The sequence below is a fragment of the Lycorma delicatula genome, chromosome 1 (assembly GCF_047948215.1).
Source record: "Lycorma delicatula isolate Av1 chromosome 1, ASM4794821v1, whole genome shotgun sequence".
Lineage (NCBI taxonomy): Eukaryota > Metazoa > Arthropoda > Insecta > Hemiptera > Fulgoridae > Lycorma > Lycorma delicatula.
The window spans coordinates 374,089,655-374,111,366 of record NC_134455.1 but is presented as its reverse complement, the minus strand read 5'-3'; the positions used below and the strand labels follow the sequence as shown (position 1 = coordinate 374,111,366).

The 21,712-nt window shown below is 32.2% G+C and overlaps 1 protein-coding gene across 1 annotated transcript in view; it reads left to right on the top strand.

The window, feature by feature from the left end:
* Positions 1–21,712, top strand: part of LOC142317283 (anosmin-1-like) — a 104,765-nt gene that overhangs the window by 16,993 nt on the left and 66,060 nt on the right. Inside the window, exons 2-3 of the mRNA XM_075353700.1 lie at positions 4,597–4,783; positions 17,852–18,178. Of these exons, the coding sequence (XP_075209815.1) occupies positions 4,597–4,783; positions 17,852–18,178 (514 nt within the window). The remainder of the gene's footprint in view (positions 1–4,596; positions 4,784–17,851; positions 18,179–21,712) is intronic.

Here is a 21,712-nt window from a genome sequence, read left to right as displayed (position 1 = left end):
ATCGCTGACGGTCCCTAACTATATTTTATTGTTAATTTTGCTTTTATACTTTGATGACTAAAAATTTATAGAAAAATAATTAAGTAAAACTGTCTTAAGAACAACGAATTAAGTATCCATAAAAATTAAATTTTTACACACTGTTTTTTTTATTCCAAAATCAATCTGATAAAAAATTTTAATAATATTATTTTAAAAAATTAACAGTTCTTAACGTGACGTGTTGCATGATTTTAAATTTCAGTGACGTTAAATATCAGCTTTTATTTATTCCCTAGTCTCACCTTATATATTTTTTTTTTTTGTCCAGTCATTTGACTGGTTTGATGCAGCTCTCCAAGATTCCCTATCTAGTGCTAGTCGTTTCATTTCAGTATACCTTCTACATCCTACATCCCTAACAATTTGTTTTACATATTCCAAACGTGGCCTGCCTACACAATTTTTCCCTTCTACCTGTCCTTCCAATATTAAAGCGACTATTCCAGGATGCCTTAGTATGTGGCCTATAAGTCTGTCTCTTCTTTTAACTATATTTTTCCAAATGCTTCTTTCTTCATCTATTTGTCGCAATACCTCTTCATTTGTCACTTTATCCACCCGTCTGATTTTTAACATTCTCCTATAGCACCGCATTTCAAAAGCTTCTAATCTTTTCTTCTCAGATACTCCGATCGTCCAAGTTTCACTTCCATATAAAGCGACACTCCAAACATACACTTTCAAAAATCTTTTCCTGACATTTAAATTAATTTTTGATGTAAACAAATTATATAATAATTAAACACCTTATAATAATTAAAAATATTTTTTTCAAATAACAGTAGTAATATTCGATTACATTTTAATTACAAAACTATTTTTATTGCAAATACATTTTAGTAAATTGGGACAATTTTGAAATAAGTTAATTAAAATACATAATAGTTTTTCTGTTCTTTTAAAAATTGATCTACGACAATAAATCTGTACTCTTCTCCTCAAATTAATTATTTCAGTAACTTTTAGATTAATTCCTTTCAAGGAAGATCTAATGTTTTTTAATTATTCCCGTTGCATAATAAACTAAATTAATGGTGGTTGTAATTTTTCCCAAAAATTTTGTATTAAAATAATTTTTTAGATGCTTCAGCGAAGGATCGACACCTCTTACAATAAAATCTACCGTTCTATTATTCTGTAGTTTTCTCATTTAAGTCGCGTTCCATTCTAAACTTCATTAATGCCATTAACATAGAAAATAAATTTTTGGGAGTCAATTTAAAATCTCGAAACTGCGTCCAACGGCGAGATTATAATTCACATTTTACTTTCAAAAAATAAAATTAAATGAAATTAAATTTTGAAGCAATCGATTCCGCATTAAATCCTGTAGGAACAATGAGAAAGCGATGGATTGTAAAGTGCATAGAAGTCACTGTACGTAGCCGAAGTCGAATGTATTAGTTACCTAAAGATTCTGCACAAACACAATAATAATTACTGAGAATTTATTTTGTAGTAATTTTAATGTAGAACAAAATTCCATTATTCATCAGTAAATTTAACTTTCCTCAAAAGTCTAGTCACAAAATAGAGAATCACATTTTTAAAAAAACTCGTTCTCATTGATAAGAATGATTCCGCTTTTCGTTGTTATTTTTTAAGTAGATGACTTTATTATTTCATTCCTTTATTCAATAAAATAAAATATTATCGGATAGGTAAATATTTTGTTTATTACATTAACGAATTTTTATAGAAAATACATCATAGAATAATATTTTAAAAATGATTAGTTTCAGTTTAGAATGTTGATCTAGGGAAAGACCTTGGTAGATGTTTTATTCCAGACACGTGTCTATTCTAGACTGTTTTACAGTACTTGGTTTTGTTGTTTTGTTGCGCAAAATGAAGGTTAAGTGCATCGCATTGACCTCATTCACACTCCTAATGCACTCATATTGCATATGAACAGTTGCACATTTTAAAACTTGCACTCAACTGAATAATAAGTTTCTATTCTTCGTATTTACTTCACAGCTTATACCTTGTATATTATCTTTCTTCTACATCAAAGTGTAAGTGTATCAGTAGAAACTCTTGCATTAATAAATTCAATAACCGTACAAATATACGTCGCAATGTGTAAATAATTTCCTAAAATAAGAAACGAGTAATTAATTTTAATTTTTTTATTATAATTTTCTCATTTATAGAAATTGAATGACACGGAAAAATTAAATAAAGATGGTCACTAAGAAAACAGAAAACAAAAATAAATATATTTTTTTCAGAGAAAAAGAGATAGTATCCAAAAACATATCATTCGATAATTCTTTCAGCAGTCATTCAACTTATTTACTGTCAAAAAAGCAATGCAGGTATCTGTTACTTAAACAGAAGTAAAACAGAATAAAAACAAACAACCTCTTCCTATGCCTTTGGTTTATTGGTTATATATGAATATTTACCAGTTAAATTTTCAAATATGATGGATAAATGATTTAAACTTAAGTTTAAGAATTCCATTTTTTACGATTAGGTTTTCTTTTCAGTAACGTTAACTGTTTGAGATTAAATCTTCATTAATTTTTACTTTTTTGTACGCGTACGACTTTATTATTTCGTATATTCTGTAAATAATTTTTTTTTCTTTTATCTTCAGTCATTTGATTGGTTTGATACAGTTCTCCAAGATTCCTTATCTAGTGTTAGTCGTTTTATTTCGGTATACCCCCTACATCCTACATCCCAAACAATTTGTTTTACATATCCCAAACGTTGTCTGCCTACACAATTTTTTCCTTCTACCTGTCCCTCCAATATTAAAGCGACTATTCCAGGATGCCTTAGTATGTGGCTTATAAGTCTATCTCTTCTTTTAACTATATTTTTCCAAATGCTTCTTTCTTCATCGATTTGCCACAACACCTCTTCATTTGTCACTTTATCCACCCATCTGATTTTTAACATTCTCCTATAGCACCACATTTCAAAAGCTTCTAATCATTTCTTCTCAGATACTCCGATTGTCCAAGTTTCACTTCCATACAAAGCGACGCTCCAAAGATATACTTTCAACAATCTTTTCCTGACATTTAAGTTAATTTTTGATGTAACAATTTATATTTCTGACTGAAGGCTCGTTTCACCTGTGCTATTCGGCATTTTATATCGCTCCTGCTTCATCCATGTTTAGTAATTCTACTTTCCAAATAGCAAAATTCTTCTACCTCCATAATCTTTTCTCCTCCTATTTTCACATTCAGTGGTTCATCTTTGTTATTTCTACTACATTTCATTACTTTTGTTTTCTTCTTGTTTATTTTCATGCGGTAGTTCTTGCGTAGGTCTTCATCCATGCCATTCAATGTTTCTTCTAAATCCCTTTTAAATAAATAATTATGTTAATTATTTTTCTTAAATTTGTATTAGCACGGAATGTCGACCTGCAAATTTGTAATTATTTATTTACATTTATTAGAATAGTTTGCAATTTTTGACTCATATAAGTAATTTTTAATATTTAACGGTAAATGTACCATTTTACTGTATTATTCAATTTTTTCAAACTAATAAATAACTTTGCCGAAGCAAAGTTTTCAATTTACTGACCGATATATTGAGATCTGTTAATGTTCGGACAGATCTATAAAATATTTTGTTCGAGTACGGTCGGAAACTTTCTACTTTTTTACTAAGAAACTATTTTTTCCAATCTTTTTCACAGTTCAATTGTACAGCTTTACCTATGGCCAACAGTATCAATGAAGATCGATTTGTTTGATTTTGATTCGATCTAATATTTTTCATTTCAATAGTACAGTTTTATCAACAAATTACGGTTTTTAGACAAGTTTTCTAAAATTTTTCATAAACAGTGTCAGATATGAATTTTAGAGTCTAATCATCCGTACAATTTTGCTTTTCTTTAAGACTTCCAATCCGATTAAGCTGCTGAATAGAAGACACTTCTGTTAGTCTTGTCACAATCTTATACACAAATAATTGTAGTATAATAAATTTAGTTTACAATAATGAAAGTTTATATGAAACTATATATCTCTTAATTTATCAATTAAATAAAAGTTAAGATAAAAGATAAAATTCTTTTATCTTAACTTTAAAGATAAAAGATAAGATAAAATCCTATCTTTTAAGATAAAAGTTAAGTATTGTAAATATTATTCATGTCAATCGGATAAATTTTCTATCCACAATTTTATATTTGTTACCAAAATCTGGTTAATGTACTTTTCATAAACTAATGAAAATATTTTTTTTTCCTAAATAATTTTGAATATAATAAAGGTTATAAAAATTATTGTAAAGGTTAAATGAATTTTAGCTACCTTTGTTACCTATGTGAGTATGTGTTAATTGAATACGCGTGTGTACGGATGATTGCCACAGGAAACGCTTAATCCGAATGGATAATCTTATTATTCAGTATTTATCTTTAAAACGAACTCGTTATCAACAACTAATTCTTACGCTTTGAGATTGTGTTGTAAAATTGTTTTAGTTTTGTTCTCTACTCTAGTAATAATTAATGAAGTAGTAATAAATTATTAGTTTAACAAATAATTTCTCTATATTTCACTTTATTTCTAGTGCACCGAAGAATGTTTAAATAATCTGAGTGAAAATCCAGGCGAATGTCCAGTAAACACACTAGGACTGGAAGCAGCATGCATCAAAGAATGTTCAACTGATATTCAGTGTCCTGAAACAAAGAAATGTTGTTCACATTCTTGTGGAGCCACGTGCCAAACACCTGTCGGTCTGTTGCATTATACAGGTAATAAAATATTTTAAATCAGTCTGTTGTTTATTGACGTATACTGACCAAAATCTCGACTTTCTAGTACTTTTTTTTACTGTTTTATCCAAAAAATGTTTCTACAAAATTTAAATTGTTTTAATTTTATTTATTTACTAGATATTAAGAGACGGTTTATGTATTTTATGACAGATAAATACATATTTTAGTTACACTGTCGGTCTGATCAGCATGACGAAATGTGCTTCGATTTATTTACAAAAACTAATTTATGAAATGGTTCGTTCACTTTTTAAATACGAGAAAGTCTACTAGGAGTAATAAATAAAATTTAGAATTGTCTTGTAGCTCTTTTAATGTTACAAATGATGAAATTTTCTTTTTTGTAACGTTAGTTAATGAAATTAAATCATCATTAATTGTTCATTTTTTGAACATATACAACTTTATTATTTCATTTATTCTGTAAATAATTATGTTAGTTATTTTTCTTAGACTTATATTAAACACCGAATGTTCAGATGTAAATTTTTAATTATTTTTTTTTTTTTTTATTAGGCTAGTTTTTCAATTTTTGGACCCATATGATTGAAATAAATTTTCTTGTAAGTTCATAATGAAAATAACCATCAGAGACATATATAAATTATTTTAATAAAACTTAACACGAAAGAAGTAATACCCGAAGGCATTAAATATTAATAAAATCTATATCCATAAGTAGCTACAATTTAAATGTATTGAAATTGCAAGCAAATTAATTGATTCATTATGCCTCTATTATTAATGCTGTTTTCGATTCCCGCGGAAATATTTTATATATATACGATAATTCCTTTTTTACGTAAATAGTTACGGGCATATGAATGTAGACAGAAAAAGTACCAAATTTCTTTTTCTTTTTTAATTCTCCACTATCCTTCGTAACAAATTAATAAAAAATATTCTAAAATTAAATTATATCTGCCGATTAGTTGGTTAAATGTTCAGTAAAAAGAGTACTTTCTTTTTCCTGTTTAGCCTCCGGTAACTACCGTTTAGATAATTCTTCAGAGGATGAATGAGGATGATATGTATGAGTGTAAATGAAGTGTAGTCTTGTACATTCTGAGTTCGACCATTCCTGAGATGTGTGGTTAATTGAAATCCAACCACCAAAGAACACCGGTATCCACGATCTAGTATTCAAATCCGTGTAAAAATAACTGACTTTACAAGGACTTGAACGCTGTAACTCTCGACTTCCAAATCAGCTGATTTGGGAAGACGCTTTAACCACTAGACCAACCCGGTGGTTCAGTAGAAAGAGTACTGTTATCGTTTTAATTTACACAGATCTTCAGCTCACTAATACGAGAAGTGTTCAGTTAGGAAACACATTTCTGTGTGGTGAACAGGAATAAGAAAGATTTCCTAGAGTTTGAAGAATCCTGTGCATTTAAGGATATATTATTAATTTTGCTGGACAATAAACCTCAACTGCGATCTGCCTCAACATAGTTATATTCTATTATTAGTATTCTTTCAAGTTCCGTAACAGATCGTGAACGTTCGACCTCGTATCGGGGACAGACGTAGAGGACCGTGGTCCACAATATCATCAGTCTCACAATCCGGGCATTGACTCAAATCCACCAAACGAAACCTGGCCAAACTCGCCCTTTTGCCTAGCGATACTGAGAGAAATTCAACATAATTATATTCTATTATTAGTATGTAAGCTTGTTGTTGTATTTTAACATGGTATCAGTGTTAGCTTCTTTATAGCAGCACCAATCAATGCGATCAAATCAGGTCACCAAACTTGCCGGCCAATTCGATAATTGAAAATCATGAATTTGATCATCTTTTTCTTTTACTTTTTGCTGTTTAGCCTCCGGTAACTACCGTTTTGATAATTCTTCAGAGGATGAATGAGGATGATATGTATGAGTGTAAATGAAGTGTAAGTTTTGTACATTCTGAGTTCGACCGTTCCTGAGATGTGTGGTTAATTGAGACCCAACCACCAAAGAACACCGGTATCCACGATCTAATATTCAAATCCGTGTAAAAATAACTGACTTTACTAGGACTTGAACGCTGGAACTCTCGACTTCCAAATCAGCCGATTTGGGAAGACGCGTTCACCAATAGACCAACCCGATGGATTTGAATTTGATCATCTGATCAATATCTTTCCTAACGCTTAATTTGAGGCGATCAAATAACCTTCCATCAGTACCTTTGGTAACAGTTTATTCAAAATGTTCTCTAAACTTAAACAATGCGGAATGGCAGGATTCCAAATAAAAAATATCAAACTATTAATTCTTAACCGCAGTCGATACAAACATGAATCGATACTTACTACACGCTAATCTCAAATGAAAACAACGTATTCGTTTACGTCTACGTATTTTAATTTTTAATTTTGATCGGTCTAAAGTATAACAAATCACGTTATCACTTAATCTGAAATTTTTCTAGAGAACGTATGTAACTCTTGAGCTATTTAATATTCTCTTTATTTAGGCAGTTATCTAATTCTACCCGCTAAAAAAACTGCACGGCAGATTCAGTTATATAAATCAATGTTTAGTTTGTGCCGTGTCGTGGACGCTCTATCTATTCTCCAAGCATAGAACGTCTAAATAAAGGCCGCTTTTCTGAGCCGACCGAACGGTAAAGGATTGTTTTATCCTTTTGCAATTCGTTTATGCAGCTTATTCCTTTATAAGCAAGGCTCATAAAGCGTTGCTTATGAGCATGCTTTATGTTTATATAGATATTCTGTTTATATACAAACAGATTCCCATCGTTTGCGCAATGAACATTCGTCTCTGAAATCTCTTTGCAGTTAATGGAAATACCATCATATTTCTGGTATTTAAAACTTTTTAAATAGAAAAATATATTTATAGAATGTAGAAAATATTTTTAGAATTCAATCTTTAGTCTATGGAGGGCCTTCCCCATTATTTTAGATATTTTTTAAAACCACTTTTAAATCATTTATTAACTATATTTATTCCTCAGTTGTCGTTAGTTCTGTTTTGCGTGTTATAAATGTACTCACATTTTTCTTACTAATAATACTAGCTTTGAGTACAAAAATAGTCCAAATCGTGTACCACGATCATTTTAGGTGTTCTCGCATTCTTCTACTAACGAACTTTCTTTCTGCTTGCCTGCTGCGGAAAAGTTCGATCACTATGTATCGAAGAAAGAAGTAGTGGGTAAAATGAAAATTACGGGGTTGTCGCTATTCAGAAACTGCTATTCTTTTGAACAAAATATAACTCTATCAAAAGAACATTTCCGTTATATCATCATATAATTATTCGGAAATAAAATAATGGAAAAGTATCCATGTTGCATTATAGTATTATGCTCCTTAAGTTCAAACAGGAGAGCTTCTAACTCTAATCTCAGAGATTTCTCTCTCTTTTTCTATTTAGCCTCCGGAACCACCTTGAAGTAAGTTATTACTATGAATGTAAATAAAGTCTAGCCTTGTTAAGTCTCAGGTTGATCATTCCTGAGACGTGTGGTTAATTGAAACCCAACTACCAAAGAACACCGATATCCATGATCTAGTATTCAAATCCGGTAACCTTCACTAGGATTTGAACCTTAGAAGACTCGACTTCGAAATAGCTGATTTGCGATGATGAGTTCACAACTAGACCCGGTGGGTTAATCTCTGAGATCTAATTCCTCTAAAGGTAACATTGGAGAAAATACGATAATCTGATAGAGTATACAATTTTTATTAAGTGAAAATTAATTATTGCCGTTTTTACATAACGTAAGAGTTCTTTCGTTTGCTTTACTTCATTCCAACATCTTTTTATATGTTAAAAGTCATATTTTTAAAAAAATTAATTTTTATTTATTGGTAATAGTTGAACGAGATCTCTCTTTGAAGAAACATGGAAGAATTAAAACTTGCCTACAAAACGTAGGTTATGTACAAAATCAGGTACCTTTGGCAAGGGTAGAAAATCAACTTATACCGAAATATTTAAAATCGTTACTCCTAAAACCTTTTAAACATTTTTTCCATTCTAGATAATCAATATACTTTTCCACATTTACAAATTTCCATTTCGGAGAATTTGTTATTCTTAAACTGGCTTACTAGGATTAATTTGACAGTCGAATTGGTCGCTCTTATACCCATGCGCTTTGTGAAACTAACCGGTCTTTTTCTAATGAATTTATTGCTACATATTCTGGTTGTCTGTAAGATTTCCTACTGAGTACTTTTTAGGAAATATTCTTTAAATATTTCGTGTAAGTTGATTTTCTTCCCTTACCACAGGTACCTGATATTGTACATAACTTACTTTTTGTAGGCAAATTTTATAAATAACGTTTCCATGTTTCTTCAAATAGAAATTTCCTTCAACCACTGCCGATAAATAGAAATTTAATTGTTAAAAAAAATATTACTTTTAACATCGGAAAAGATGTAGAAATGAAGTAAAGCAAACGAAAGTACTGTTACGGTATGTAAAATGGCGATAATTAATTAATTTTTAATTAATAAAAATTTTATACACTACCACAGTATCGTATTTTCTTCAGTGTTACCTTTAGAGGAATTATATCTCTGAGATTAGAGTTAGAAGATCTTCCTGCTTAAGGACGCAGAATACTGAATGGATACTTTTCCATTATTTTATTTCCGAATAATTACAGGATGATGTAAAGAAAAGGTTCTTTAGACAGAATTACGTTTCGTTTAAAAAAAAATGGAGTTCCATTTATACAGATACAAAGAAATATAGCATTAGCACTAAGTAAATAAAATTATTAAGAAAATTGTTATTGTTAAAATTATTACCTCTTTATTGTTATTATATTTATGGAATAATTTCTTTTAATCGAAATCTCATAATCATCTAGACTCCAATAAAAACAGGAACACTAAAAAAATCTAACTAATGCCGATGTAACAAGAATTTCATCGACAACTGCCACCGTTTATCTCATAAAAAGATTTTAATAATTTAGTATACAAGTCAAATTCAATAGCTTCAATAAAAGTTTCAAAATATTACTTGTAAAACTTTAGTTGATAATTGTTATATTGTTTAAAAAAAGGTGAAAAAATAATTATAATAAAATAATAATAATGCTGTAATTTATTAGAGAACTAGCAGACCCGGTAATGCTTCGCTATTGCTAGATTTGAGTATATATATATATATATATAGAGAGAGAGAGAGAGAGAGAAAGTGAGAGAGTTTAAATGAACACAATTGAAAATTTGATAAAAAAATTAGAAACTGAATATTACGGAACTTCACAAATTTTACCTTTCACTTATTCTCCTTCCCCTTTTCCCTTTCCAACTTCTCCCTTTCGCCCTTCTCCCTCATCTCCCCCAATTTCCTTTTTACCCTTTCCCGTTTTCCCATTTTCTCTTTCCACCTTTTACCCTTTTGCCCGCACGTAAGTCGGTCATCGGTCCATAAATATAATTTTTCTAAATATCTCAACCCCAGCGCCATCTAGCGGGTGCATTTTTTTGCAGAGATAATTCTTTCCATGTAACATGTATTCTGAATATGAAGCAAATCGGACCATAAATACAATTTTTCAAAATATCTCGACGCCAGGCAACCTAGCGGGTCCAAACTAATTCAGAAACCTTCGCGAGCGTGCGCACATTAACTCACTAAAGTTTCATCGCAATCGGATGAACGGTTTAGGAAAGCAAAAGAGACATACTGACAGACAAACATTCGTTTATATATATATATATATATATAGATTTATGTATTTATGTTACGTAATAATTTGTATTTAATGATGAATACATAGAAATTTACTAAAAACAGTTATTGAATCTAATAAATATGCGTAGTATTTTGGTGATTCTGTCTAACCATTACCACGTAGTTATCATATAGCTAGCATTACAAAAGAACAGTAAAATTAATATCTTATGGTAGTTGTATATAGCAGTTATTTTGCGTAATGCCATATTGTCAGTCAATAATATGAAACTGAAGGTTAGTATGAAATTTTTCTCATGAAAATGATATGGGAGGATATTCCACTTTCATTGAAACATGAACTTTATACATTCGCATAGGAAAAATAACCGATGCATACTATATATAATACAATATATATATATATATATATATATATATATATATATATATATATGTAACTATTACTATTTACGTAGTGTTTTATTACATAATCGAAAAATATATAAATGCATGTGAAAAAAGTGTTAATTAAAATGTTTATGTTATCGTATAATCCTTCTACGCTTCAAAATAATGTCCGAATCAGTTAAATAGTTTTTAAATTCATTTATTGTCAAATAAAGTGCAAAGTTCCCTGTCGATCATACTAGTCTACCTTAAATACAATAATTTAGTAATTTGTAAACTGTACGTTGACAGTAGATCGTTTGGTCGAATACTTCCAAGTGACACGTCATTCCGAGATAGGAAAGACTGTTTCTTTAGGAATCCTTATACCTATTCTCGGATGACTAATTTTTAAAAGAAAAAAAACTTTTTGCAACATTAAATCGACCGGTCGAATAAATTCGTTGATCAATAATAATACGCATGTGCACGAATATGCCTGTTTACGAATTTCCCCATCGTTAGAATTTCCCAATCGATTACACAGGTCAACAATGTAAAAGTTGTTTGTAAATTCATAACTGATTCTTATAGATTTTGTGTGCTGGTTTCAGGAAAAGTAGTCAAAAAATTCTATGACGTACCATTTTTTTAATATCCATAAAATCGATAATCAATATATTCTATTTATAAATCGTTGATTATAAAATTAGGTCTGTGTTAATTTTTTTGTTACTTTATTATTAGTTTGGTTTTGTGGAATGAATTCAAATAGTGTTCATAATTTTGGTTTGATACAGAAAGATGAGTGACTAATAAGATATTGTAATACGATTAGAGTGACTCCATGTGTCATTTCTGTCAAGCTATTACCTAAAGTGATGACTCACTGATTCCTACTCCCCTTCACTCGACTGAAACAAAAATTAGTCAGTTGAAATTAGAACATTGTGTTGAAAGGTTTTGCTAGCGTTAAATAGTTTTCTAAACCTTCTATAGTGTTTTAGTTTTTTCATTTTTTAAATTTATTTTATTTGTGCTGCCCTACTGTTTTTATATTTCGAAATGACTTCAAGGGGTTGTGTTAATTCACCTAATAACTTCTGTTACATTTGCGGGGAGTTTGTCGTGAAGAAACAGCAAATAAATATTACAGACTGTTAAAAAAGTGTACTACGCATATTTTGGGGTAAAACTTGGTGACCAAGATAAAAGGTGGGCCCCTCACCCGTTAGTTCTGGTCATCGGAAAAAGAAGAGGGAGAAGAAAAAGGAAGACCCTTTACTCGTCCCAACATCACGGACTGGAGTCCGGAACAGAGCCCAGCAGAGATGCGTCCTGAAAGGCAGCCATAACAGAAGTGGATGAAGAACTTCTACCCAACCTCTCCTTTAACACTTACATGTTAATTAAAATAAACCAGCAATTGCGACTCCTCCGGAGTAGGGGTCGCATTGCTCCCTCCTGATAGTTAGTGCCCCGTTGTGGCGTATTCCTGCTAGCCTATGAAGCGTTAGCACCGAAAGGACTTCAGTGGACGGTCTGAAGGGGAATTACGTCGGGAGGACAGGTTGCATAAGCCTAGCCTTCCGCGGTCGGCCCATAAAATGGGTTCGATAACGCTGGTTTAACAACGGATTGGAATGCAATTAAATCCGCCCTTAAAATACTAAACATTAAATAAAACAAAACTTGAGAAATTAGACCCATCATTGAAAATAAACTTTTTAAAAAATAAACACGCCCGATTAGAATCATCCAGCACCAAGGGACTCTATCCAGGTTCTGCGATACGTAGGGAGAAATAAACTCCCGCCAACTTTGCATTCCATTCCGTTAGTTCTACTTATGTGGAGGAGCTACGCAAATGGACAAAAGGTAAGAAAAAGTCTTTGGTTTGGAGCACCAATGATCTGGAGAGAACCACAAAATCACAGTGATGATTGCTACTTTTGTTCTTGTAATGTACAAGGGTTCAATATAAAAATTAAGAAAGAAATTGTGTTTCAAAATTGTTATTCGGCAATACGCCCTGTACCTCACGACCCTGGTGTACCTATACCTTCAGTTCCAGAAAAACTAGAAGGTATACTGAACAACTCCGAAACAGAATCGCAGGATTTATTGTAACAATGTTCTTGATGTAATGGAGTAGTTAAACAGTATGGTGTGAATGAACGGAGGCTGTTTATTGAATCGTTCAAAAGAAGCCTCAAAGCTGTTATTCCTCATAATGGCAACAAATATGCTTCAGTGCCGGTAGGAGACTCCGTGTATCTGAAAGAAAGCTACGAGAATTTAGAATTAGTTCTGTCTAAACTGAAATATTGCTATCGTGAATGGATAATATGTGGTGACCTAAAAAGTAATTTCTATGCTTCTTGGGAAGCAGGGAGGATACATCAAATAACCCTGCTTCTTGTGTGAATGGGACAGCCGAGACAAGAAAGAACATTGGACCAGAAAAAAATGGCCACATAGAGTATTATTGGAACCTAACCAAAAATGTAATCCGGAAAAGTTTGTTTGATCCACGGAAAGTCCTCCTACCTCCACTTCACATCAAACTGGGATTGAGGAAACAATTTCTAAAAGCTCTATCTAAAGAAGGAGAGTTTTAAATACATATGCCATAAATTTCCACAACTGTCAGAAGCCAAAGTGAAAGAAAGCGTTTTCACTGGTCCAGATATTACGCGGGACTCCGTGTTGGCGCTGTGCGGGGGTAGGCGTTAAGTCTCCTCTCCCGGGCAGACCGGAGCGGAGTCAGATAGAAACTCATTTAGAGTATTAAGCGGGGTTCTTAAGGGAACTAGGTCTAAATTTCGATGTACAAACTTTAGTGGGAAGTTTATTAAAGAGGTTGTTAGTGCGGATCTGAGACATTCAGAAAGTGGCTCTTTATAGTAGGATCTAGGCGCGGGGTCTTCTTTCCGCGGTTAGGTTTCCTAGCTTAGTTCTTGAGGGCGACGTGGTAGCTGCAGGTGTCCGTTGTCTTCATTCTGAAGGCATAAACACGTAAATCTATCTCGGGGTGAATCTTTACCGATGTAGATGTCCCTCGGGGCATCTGCATCGGTGGCATCTCTGCGGGGCCTGGACTGAAAGCTGTGTGGCACAATCAGTTTGAGGGCGAGAAGATGTCCTCCGTTAAAGCCACTACTGGCTAGGAACGGAGGGGGTGGTGTAGCGACCGGACACGCTACGAGGTGGGATCTTCTCCCCTCGGGGGGGGGAATCGAGATGGTCCAGATATTAATAAGTAGAACTAGGCGCGGGATTCGCGCTTCCGCGAGCTCGGTTAGCTAGTTCAGAGGGATACGATGTAGGACATTCAAGATGTCCGGACCAGGCCTACAGCGAAGGCAGTAAGCTGAGTTATTAAATCACCGATACAAATGTCTACCGAGATATTTACATCGGTGACATCCCAACGAGGCTAGGCTTAATAATATGAGAAGTAAAAGTCAGAGAGCGATAAACGACTCCCGTTAAAGCCCAACAGGGCAAGGAACGGGGGTTGGTGTGGCGACCGGAACGTCACTAGGCGGGTGTCTTCCCCTACGTGGTTGGGATGGCCCAGATATTCGTTAACTTTTAAAGATAAAATCTTTCAAACCAAAATGGAGGACACTGAAACAGAAGCATAAAGAGCATTTAAAAACGTTTCTTGGGAACACTAAGGACTGAAATTTTAAGTCTATAATGAAAAACACGCTAATGAAACTCCAAGACTTGTGTTGTTCGATGAGCTTGAAGGTACATTTTCTGCATTCTCGTATTGATTACTTCCCCAAAAATGTTGGTGCTGTAAGTGAAGAAAAGGGCGAAAGATTTCTTCAAGATGTAAAGGAAATGGAACGCAGATATCAGGGAAGGTGGAAAGTAAACCTGATTGCAGACTACTGTTGGTGCATCTATAGAGACGATCCGCAAGTTGATTACAACAGTTAATGTGGCCTGAGAAGTGTTGAAAGGAAAAGTAAAAGGCAGTATAAGTCTTCATAGAGGTAAGAAAATGTACAAAAATCCTTATTTCAATTCCTATTACTTTTTTATAAATAGAAATATTCCACGAAGAATACATATACAATACGCCTCTATTTCCATATTATTTTTTTATTATTGTGAAAATTTCTTACATGATAGAAAAAAACGGTGGCCAAGTTTGAAACCAGCACACAAAATAACATAAAAATCAGTTCAGATTACAAACAAATTTCAAATTCCTTAATTTTGTTGACCTGTGTTATTATTGTAAGAGTTATATTTTTTAGTTATTCCGCTAGGACTCTTATCCTGATTGCAAAAATGACAGATTCTCCGTCTCAATAGATTTGTACTAATGGCAATAATCTGAATAAAATTTTAGTAATTACTATGAAAGAGGCACATCCTGTCAAAAAAAAAAAGAATCTGATGTCGACACCACATGACTTCCTTGTAGCCTATTAAATTACATATACACATTTTTTTTTAAAATGTAAAGTACATGAATTTAAATTGCCTAGGATTTGCTGATGACTTAGCTTTATTAGCTAATAGTATCTCAGAAGCCAGAATACAAATAACAAGTATAGAAGAACTTGTGAATAAAATTGGACTTAAAATTTCTTACGAAAAGACTAAAATGATGGCTATAAATCCTTTAGTTATTAATTCTGTGAATATTAATAGAAACAAAGTAGAACTTGTAGAAAAATTTAAATATCTTGGAGAGATCATTACTTGTAATTGTAACGAAAAACAAAATTGGACTGAAAGACTTAATAAATAATTTAAAGTGCTACAAGTAACCAAAAATATTTACAACAAAAAATCGCTCTCGATTAACACTAAAATTAGACATTACAAAACTGTGGTTAAACCGGTAATTATTTACGCGAGTGAGACTTTATTTAGATTAAATCAGAAAAATAAGACTGAACCTTTGCTTAAAGCTGAACGCAGAATTCTTAGAACCTGCATAAACAAAAAATATAAACACGAAAATCAGTACAGATTATTGCCTAATAAATTTCTGTACGAAAACTTGGAATCCTTAATCGATACTATGAAAAAGAAGCGAATTTCTTTCTGTGCACACTTGTTAAGATTACCGCAGGATAGGATTACTAAGAGAATTATCGATCGATTTTGGTCTTTAAAGAATCCGCCATTATGGATCAAAGAAATTAAAGAAGACATGCAAGAATTAAATTTGACTTACGAAGATTTACTTAATAAATCCGAAAAATTAAAATTTGTTATTAAAGATCCGAATACCAACTTTAAAGTAAGAACTTTTAGTTATAAAAAAAGGGATTATTCCGAAGAGGATAGTAAAGCAAGATCATTAAGAATGACTAAATATTGGGAGAAAGTAAAAGCTAAGAACTTAAAGGCCAAAAGATCGGTAAAAAAGACTTGAATTATTCCGACTAAAGTGGTCCTTTGCGGCCTTTAAAGTAAAAAAAAAAGTACATAAAATTATATTTCATTAATAACTTCTGATATTTTCTCATATTTTCTTTTTTATTGTTGTTACTGAATTATTATTTATCTTAAAACCTTTTTTTACAATCAGAAGTTAATAATTATTAATAAATCAATGTATTTAAATTTTTTTTAAAAATTTAAAAAAAGGAGTTTGATTCGAATCGATGGGCCTTCCCCTTGTAAGATCCAAATATTTCATTAATTAAAATTTTATTGGGCTATTACTCTGGAACCAATGAAAATAAGAACCACTTATGATATAAAGTTCTCAATGAGGGGTTATTATTACAGTTAAGATATTGATATTTAAGAAAACATATTGGGCCTTTTGGACACTTTTGATTCAGTCGATTACAATCAAAAGGAGAGATGCACAACTAGATGTTACAACAGTCCTAAATCCAAAATCTCAACATCCTACGACTAATTGTTTTTGAGTTATGCGAGATACATACGTAAGTACAGGCATCACGCCGAGACTAGTCAAAGTGGACTCAGGGATGTTAAAAATGGATATTCCCGTTGAAATTTGAAAACCGATATTTTTCATGACCACAATACTTCCTTTACTTCGAACAAGGGTGTAAAAATTATCAAAATAATTGTTATAACTAGAAAATCAATAAATAAAACGATTGAATTTAACAGAAATTTAAAAAAATGTGGTTGTTTATAAAACAATCATACATTAACAAATTGAAAATATATTTTACAGATTTTTATATAGATTCCAAGGATTTACGTGTAAAAAAATTAAATACATTTTGCGAATGCGAAAATTCATTTTTTTTAATACAGATACACTTCTATTTTTGTTCTTAACAGATAGAAAATCAGGTTCTGATGGATTCCTAGGCTCGAAGGAATTGCAGGTTGCGTAGGAATCTAATGCAGCCACTGGCTGCATTCAGCCGGCCTTCATGGAACGCGTGATCCATTCTGATTATGCAAGCGCCATAAAAGATCACGTTCAATGTACAGTATTACATCGGAAGTCGTCAATGAGAGATATTTGCAGTGAAGAGGTCGTCTTTCTCCTCTTTTCGTTTGTGACATGAAGTTTTTTTATATGATTTCTCATGAAACCTGCTGATGCTTCAACAGATCCATGAGGCAATTATTACATAAAAATCAGCCTCATTCTCTTATATTATGTAGGAAATATAATCACAATGAGAAATCGACGGATATTCAAACTTATTCTTAATATTTCCGGTATTTTGGATGATGTAGCTAAAATTAACAAGCTTTTTAAATTTCTTAAATCTGATTATTTTTGTTTCTCGAGAACCTTTATGCTCCATCCAACATTTCTTGCAATATATTAATATGCACATAATTAAATATATGTATATATATATATATATATATTATTCTTATTTGTATTTTGAATAAGTTCGTTTCGTTGTTATTTTTTTCTATTTGTTATTCAACATAAATTTAAAGATTATAGCTAGGTATTCTATAAGCAGTTATAAATAATTTTTTAATTAAAAATTTTGGATTTCAGGATTACCAGACATACCGCATAATTTAACCGTCCATGAAATACGTAAAAACAAGGCCGCTCAAGTTTCCTGGAGTTTGAATGAAGAAGCAAAAGCTGAAAATGAAAGCCAAAAGATAGTATACGTATTAGAACAATGCAGTCACCCTGGTCGTCTTTTTAATTCAGCTAGTCTCGGACCCTGGACAACCAGGCTACGAACAAAGAGATCAACTATTGTCGTTAAAGACCTTCAACCTGGCAACTGGTATACCTTTAGAGTAGCTTCTGTTAACAAAAATGGCACAAGGGGATTCTCCCAGATATCTCAACCGTTTACTCTATCAGAAGGTAAAAATTTTGCTGGCCGAAAAATTCGTAGTTCAATATTTAAAAACTTAGCAAAAGATGATTTTTTTTTTTTTTTTTTTTTTTAAAGCAAAACATTTTAAAATTCATGAGAAAATTTTCATGTAGCACAATGAAAGAGATCACTACGAAAGCTTTTCATGGTTTTCATTTCATAGAGCCTAGAAGCATGAAACTAAAAACTATTTCTTAAAATTTGGCCCATAATGTCATCAAAAAGGTCTATAGATTTCAACCAAAAATATTAAGGATAATTAATATTACAAATTTTTTTTTTTTTTTTTTTTGTCTTCAGTCATTTGACTGGTTTGATGCAGCTCTCCAAGATTCCCTATCTAGTGCTAGTCGTTTCATTTCAGTATACCCTCTACATCCTACATCCCTAACAATTTGTTTTACATATTCCAAACGTGGCCTGCCTACACAATTTTTCCCTTCTACCTGTCCTTCCAAACTTAAAGCGACTATTCCAGGATGCCTTAGTATGTGGCCTATAAGTCTGTCTCTTCTTTTAACTATATTTTTCCAAATGCTTCTTTCTTCATCTATTTGCCGCAATACCTCCTCATTTGTCACTTTATCCACCCATCTGATTTTTAACATTCTCCTATAGCACCACATTTCAAAAGCTTCTAACCTTTTCTTCTCAGATACTCCGATTGTCCAAGTTTCACTTCCATATAAAGCGACACTCCAAACATACACTTTCAAAAATCTTTTCCTGACATTTAAATTAATTTTTGATGTAAACAACTTATATTTCTTACTGAAGGCTCGTTTAGCTTGTACTATTCGGGATTTTATATCGCTCCTGGTTCGTCCATCTTTAGTAATTCTACTTCCCAAATAACAAAATTCTTCTACCTCCATAATCTTTTCTCCTCCTATTTTCACATTCAGTGGTCCATCTTTGTTATTTCTACTACATTTCATTACTTTTGTTTTGTTCTTGTTTATTTTCATGCGATAGTTCTTGCGTAGGACTTCATCTATGCCGTTCATTGTTTCTTCTAAATCCTTTTTATTCTGGGCTAGAATTACTATATCATCAGCAAATCGTAGCATCTTTATCTTTTCACCTTGTACTGTTACTCCGAATCTAAATTGTTCTTTAACATCATTAACTGCTAGTTCCATGTAAAGATTAAAAAGTAACGGAGATAGAGAACATCCTTGTCGGACTCCCTTTCTTATTATGGCTTCTTTCTTATGTTCTTCAATTGCTACTGTTGCTGTTTGGTTCCTGTACATGTTAGCAATTGTTCTTCTATCTCTGTATTTGAACCCTAATTTTTTTAAAATGCTGAACATTTTATTCCAGTCTACGTTATCGAATGCCTTTTCTAGGTCTATAAACGCCAAGTATGTTGGTTTGTTTTTCTTTAATCTTCCTTCTACTATTAATCTGAGGCCTAAAATTGCTTCCCTTGTCCCTATACTTTTCCTGAAACCAAATTGGTCTTCTCCTAACACTTCCTCCACTCTCCTCTCAATTCTTCTGTATAGAATTCTAGTTAAGATTTTTGATGCATGACTAGTTAAACTAATTGTTCTGTATTCTTCACACTTATCTGCCCCTGATTTCTTTGGTATCATTACTATAACACTTTTTTTGAAGTCTGACGGAAATTCCCCTTTTTCATAAATATTACACACCAGTTTGTATAATCTATCAATCGCCTCCTCCCCTGCACTGCGCAGTAATTCTACAGGTATTCCGTCTATTCCAGGAGCCTTTCTGCCATTTAAATCTTTTAATGCTCTCTTAAATTCAGATCTCAGTATTGTTTCTCCCATTTCATCCTCCTCAACTTCCTCTTCTTCCTCTATAAAACCATTTTCTAATTCATTTCCTCCGTATAACTCTTCAATATATTCCACCCATCTATCGACTTTACCTTTCGTATTATATATAGGTGTACCATCTTTGTTTAACACATTATTAGATTTTAATTTATGTACCCCAAAATTTTCCTTAACTTTCCTGTATGCTCCGTCTATTTTACCAATGTTCATTTCTCTTTCCACTTCTGAACACTTTTCTTTAATCCACTCTTCTTTCGCCAGTTTGCACTTCCTGTTTATAGCATTTCTTAATTGCCGATAGTTCCTTTTACTTTCCTCATCACTAGCATTCTTATATTTTCTACGTTCATCCATCAGCTGCAATATATCGTCTGAAACCCAAGGTTTTCTACCAGTTCTCTTTATTCCGCCTAAGTTCGCTTCTGCTGATTTAAGAATTTCCTTTTTAACATTCTCCCATTCTTCTTCTACATTTTCTATCTTATCTTTTTTACTCAGACCTCTAGCGATGTCCTCCTCAAAAATCTTCTTTACCTCCTCTTCCTCAAGCTTCTCTAAATTCCACCGATTCATCTGACACCTTTTCTTCAGGTTTTTAAACCCCAATCTACATTTCATTATCACCAAATTATGGTCGCTATCAATGTCTGCTCCAGGGTAAGTTTTGCAGTCCACGAGTTGATTTCTAAATCTTTGCTTAACCATGATATAATCTATCTGATACCTTGCAGTATCGCCTGGATTTTTCCAAGTGTATATTCTTCTATTATGATTTTTAAATTGGGTGTTGGCAATTACTAAATTATACTTCGTGCAAAACTCTATAAGTCGGTCCCCTCTTTCATTCCTTTTGCCCAGCCCGTATTCACCCACTATATTTCCTTCCTTGCCTTTTCCAATGCTTGCATTCCAATCTCCAACTATTATTAAATTTTCATCTCCTTTTACGTGTTTAATTGCTTCATCAATCTCTTCGTATACACATTCTACTTCATCATCATCATGGGCGCTTGTAGGCATATAGACGTTAACAATCGTTGTCGGTTTAGGTTTTGAATTTATCCTTATTACAATGACAAAATGTTTTTAAAATTTGTAAAAACTTGATTTGTACTTTGTATTCTTTTTGGTTTGGATTTCAAAAGATAACTCATATATTGAAATTTCTAATATGTTTATAAAATATCAAACAAATTTTCAATGAAACATTTAGAAAGTAACGAAATAGTGACGGTTTTGATTACTGAGATACAGTTCTAAGTTAACTAAACTTTTTTTGTCGCTATATACAGTTTACAAATTTACTCTCGTACGAGGGAATTTTTGCAAAAGTAATGGTGGATATGCTATTGTCACCCGACCTTAATAATTGCGCAAAATTTCATCAATAGGTAATGTTAGGAAGTATATTAAATTAAGGATGCAAGATCTGAGGACAAACAAGAAAAAAAAACTGAAAAAATTAAAAAAAAAAAAAATTGTAAGTTAAAATAAAGTAAGTAGAAATGTGATTGATACTAAAATCTTAATATGGATAAACACACAAAAGCTCATTTTTGCCGACTTTTTGAGGAAAAGAAGGTTATTTCTTTCGGTCACACCGTGTGAGTGGAGTGTGGAGTGGGGGGTGAAAATTAATTTTCTTTACGTTTTAAGGTATGAGAAGTACGAAAATACTATTTAATTAAACAAGCAAACCCCAGTGCAGTT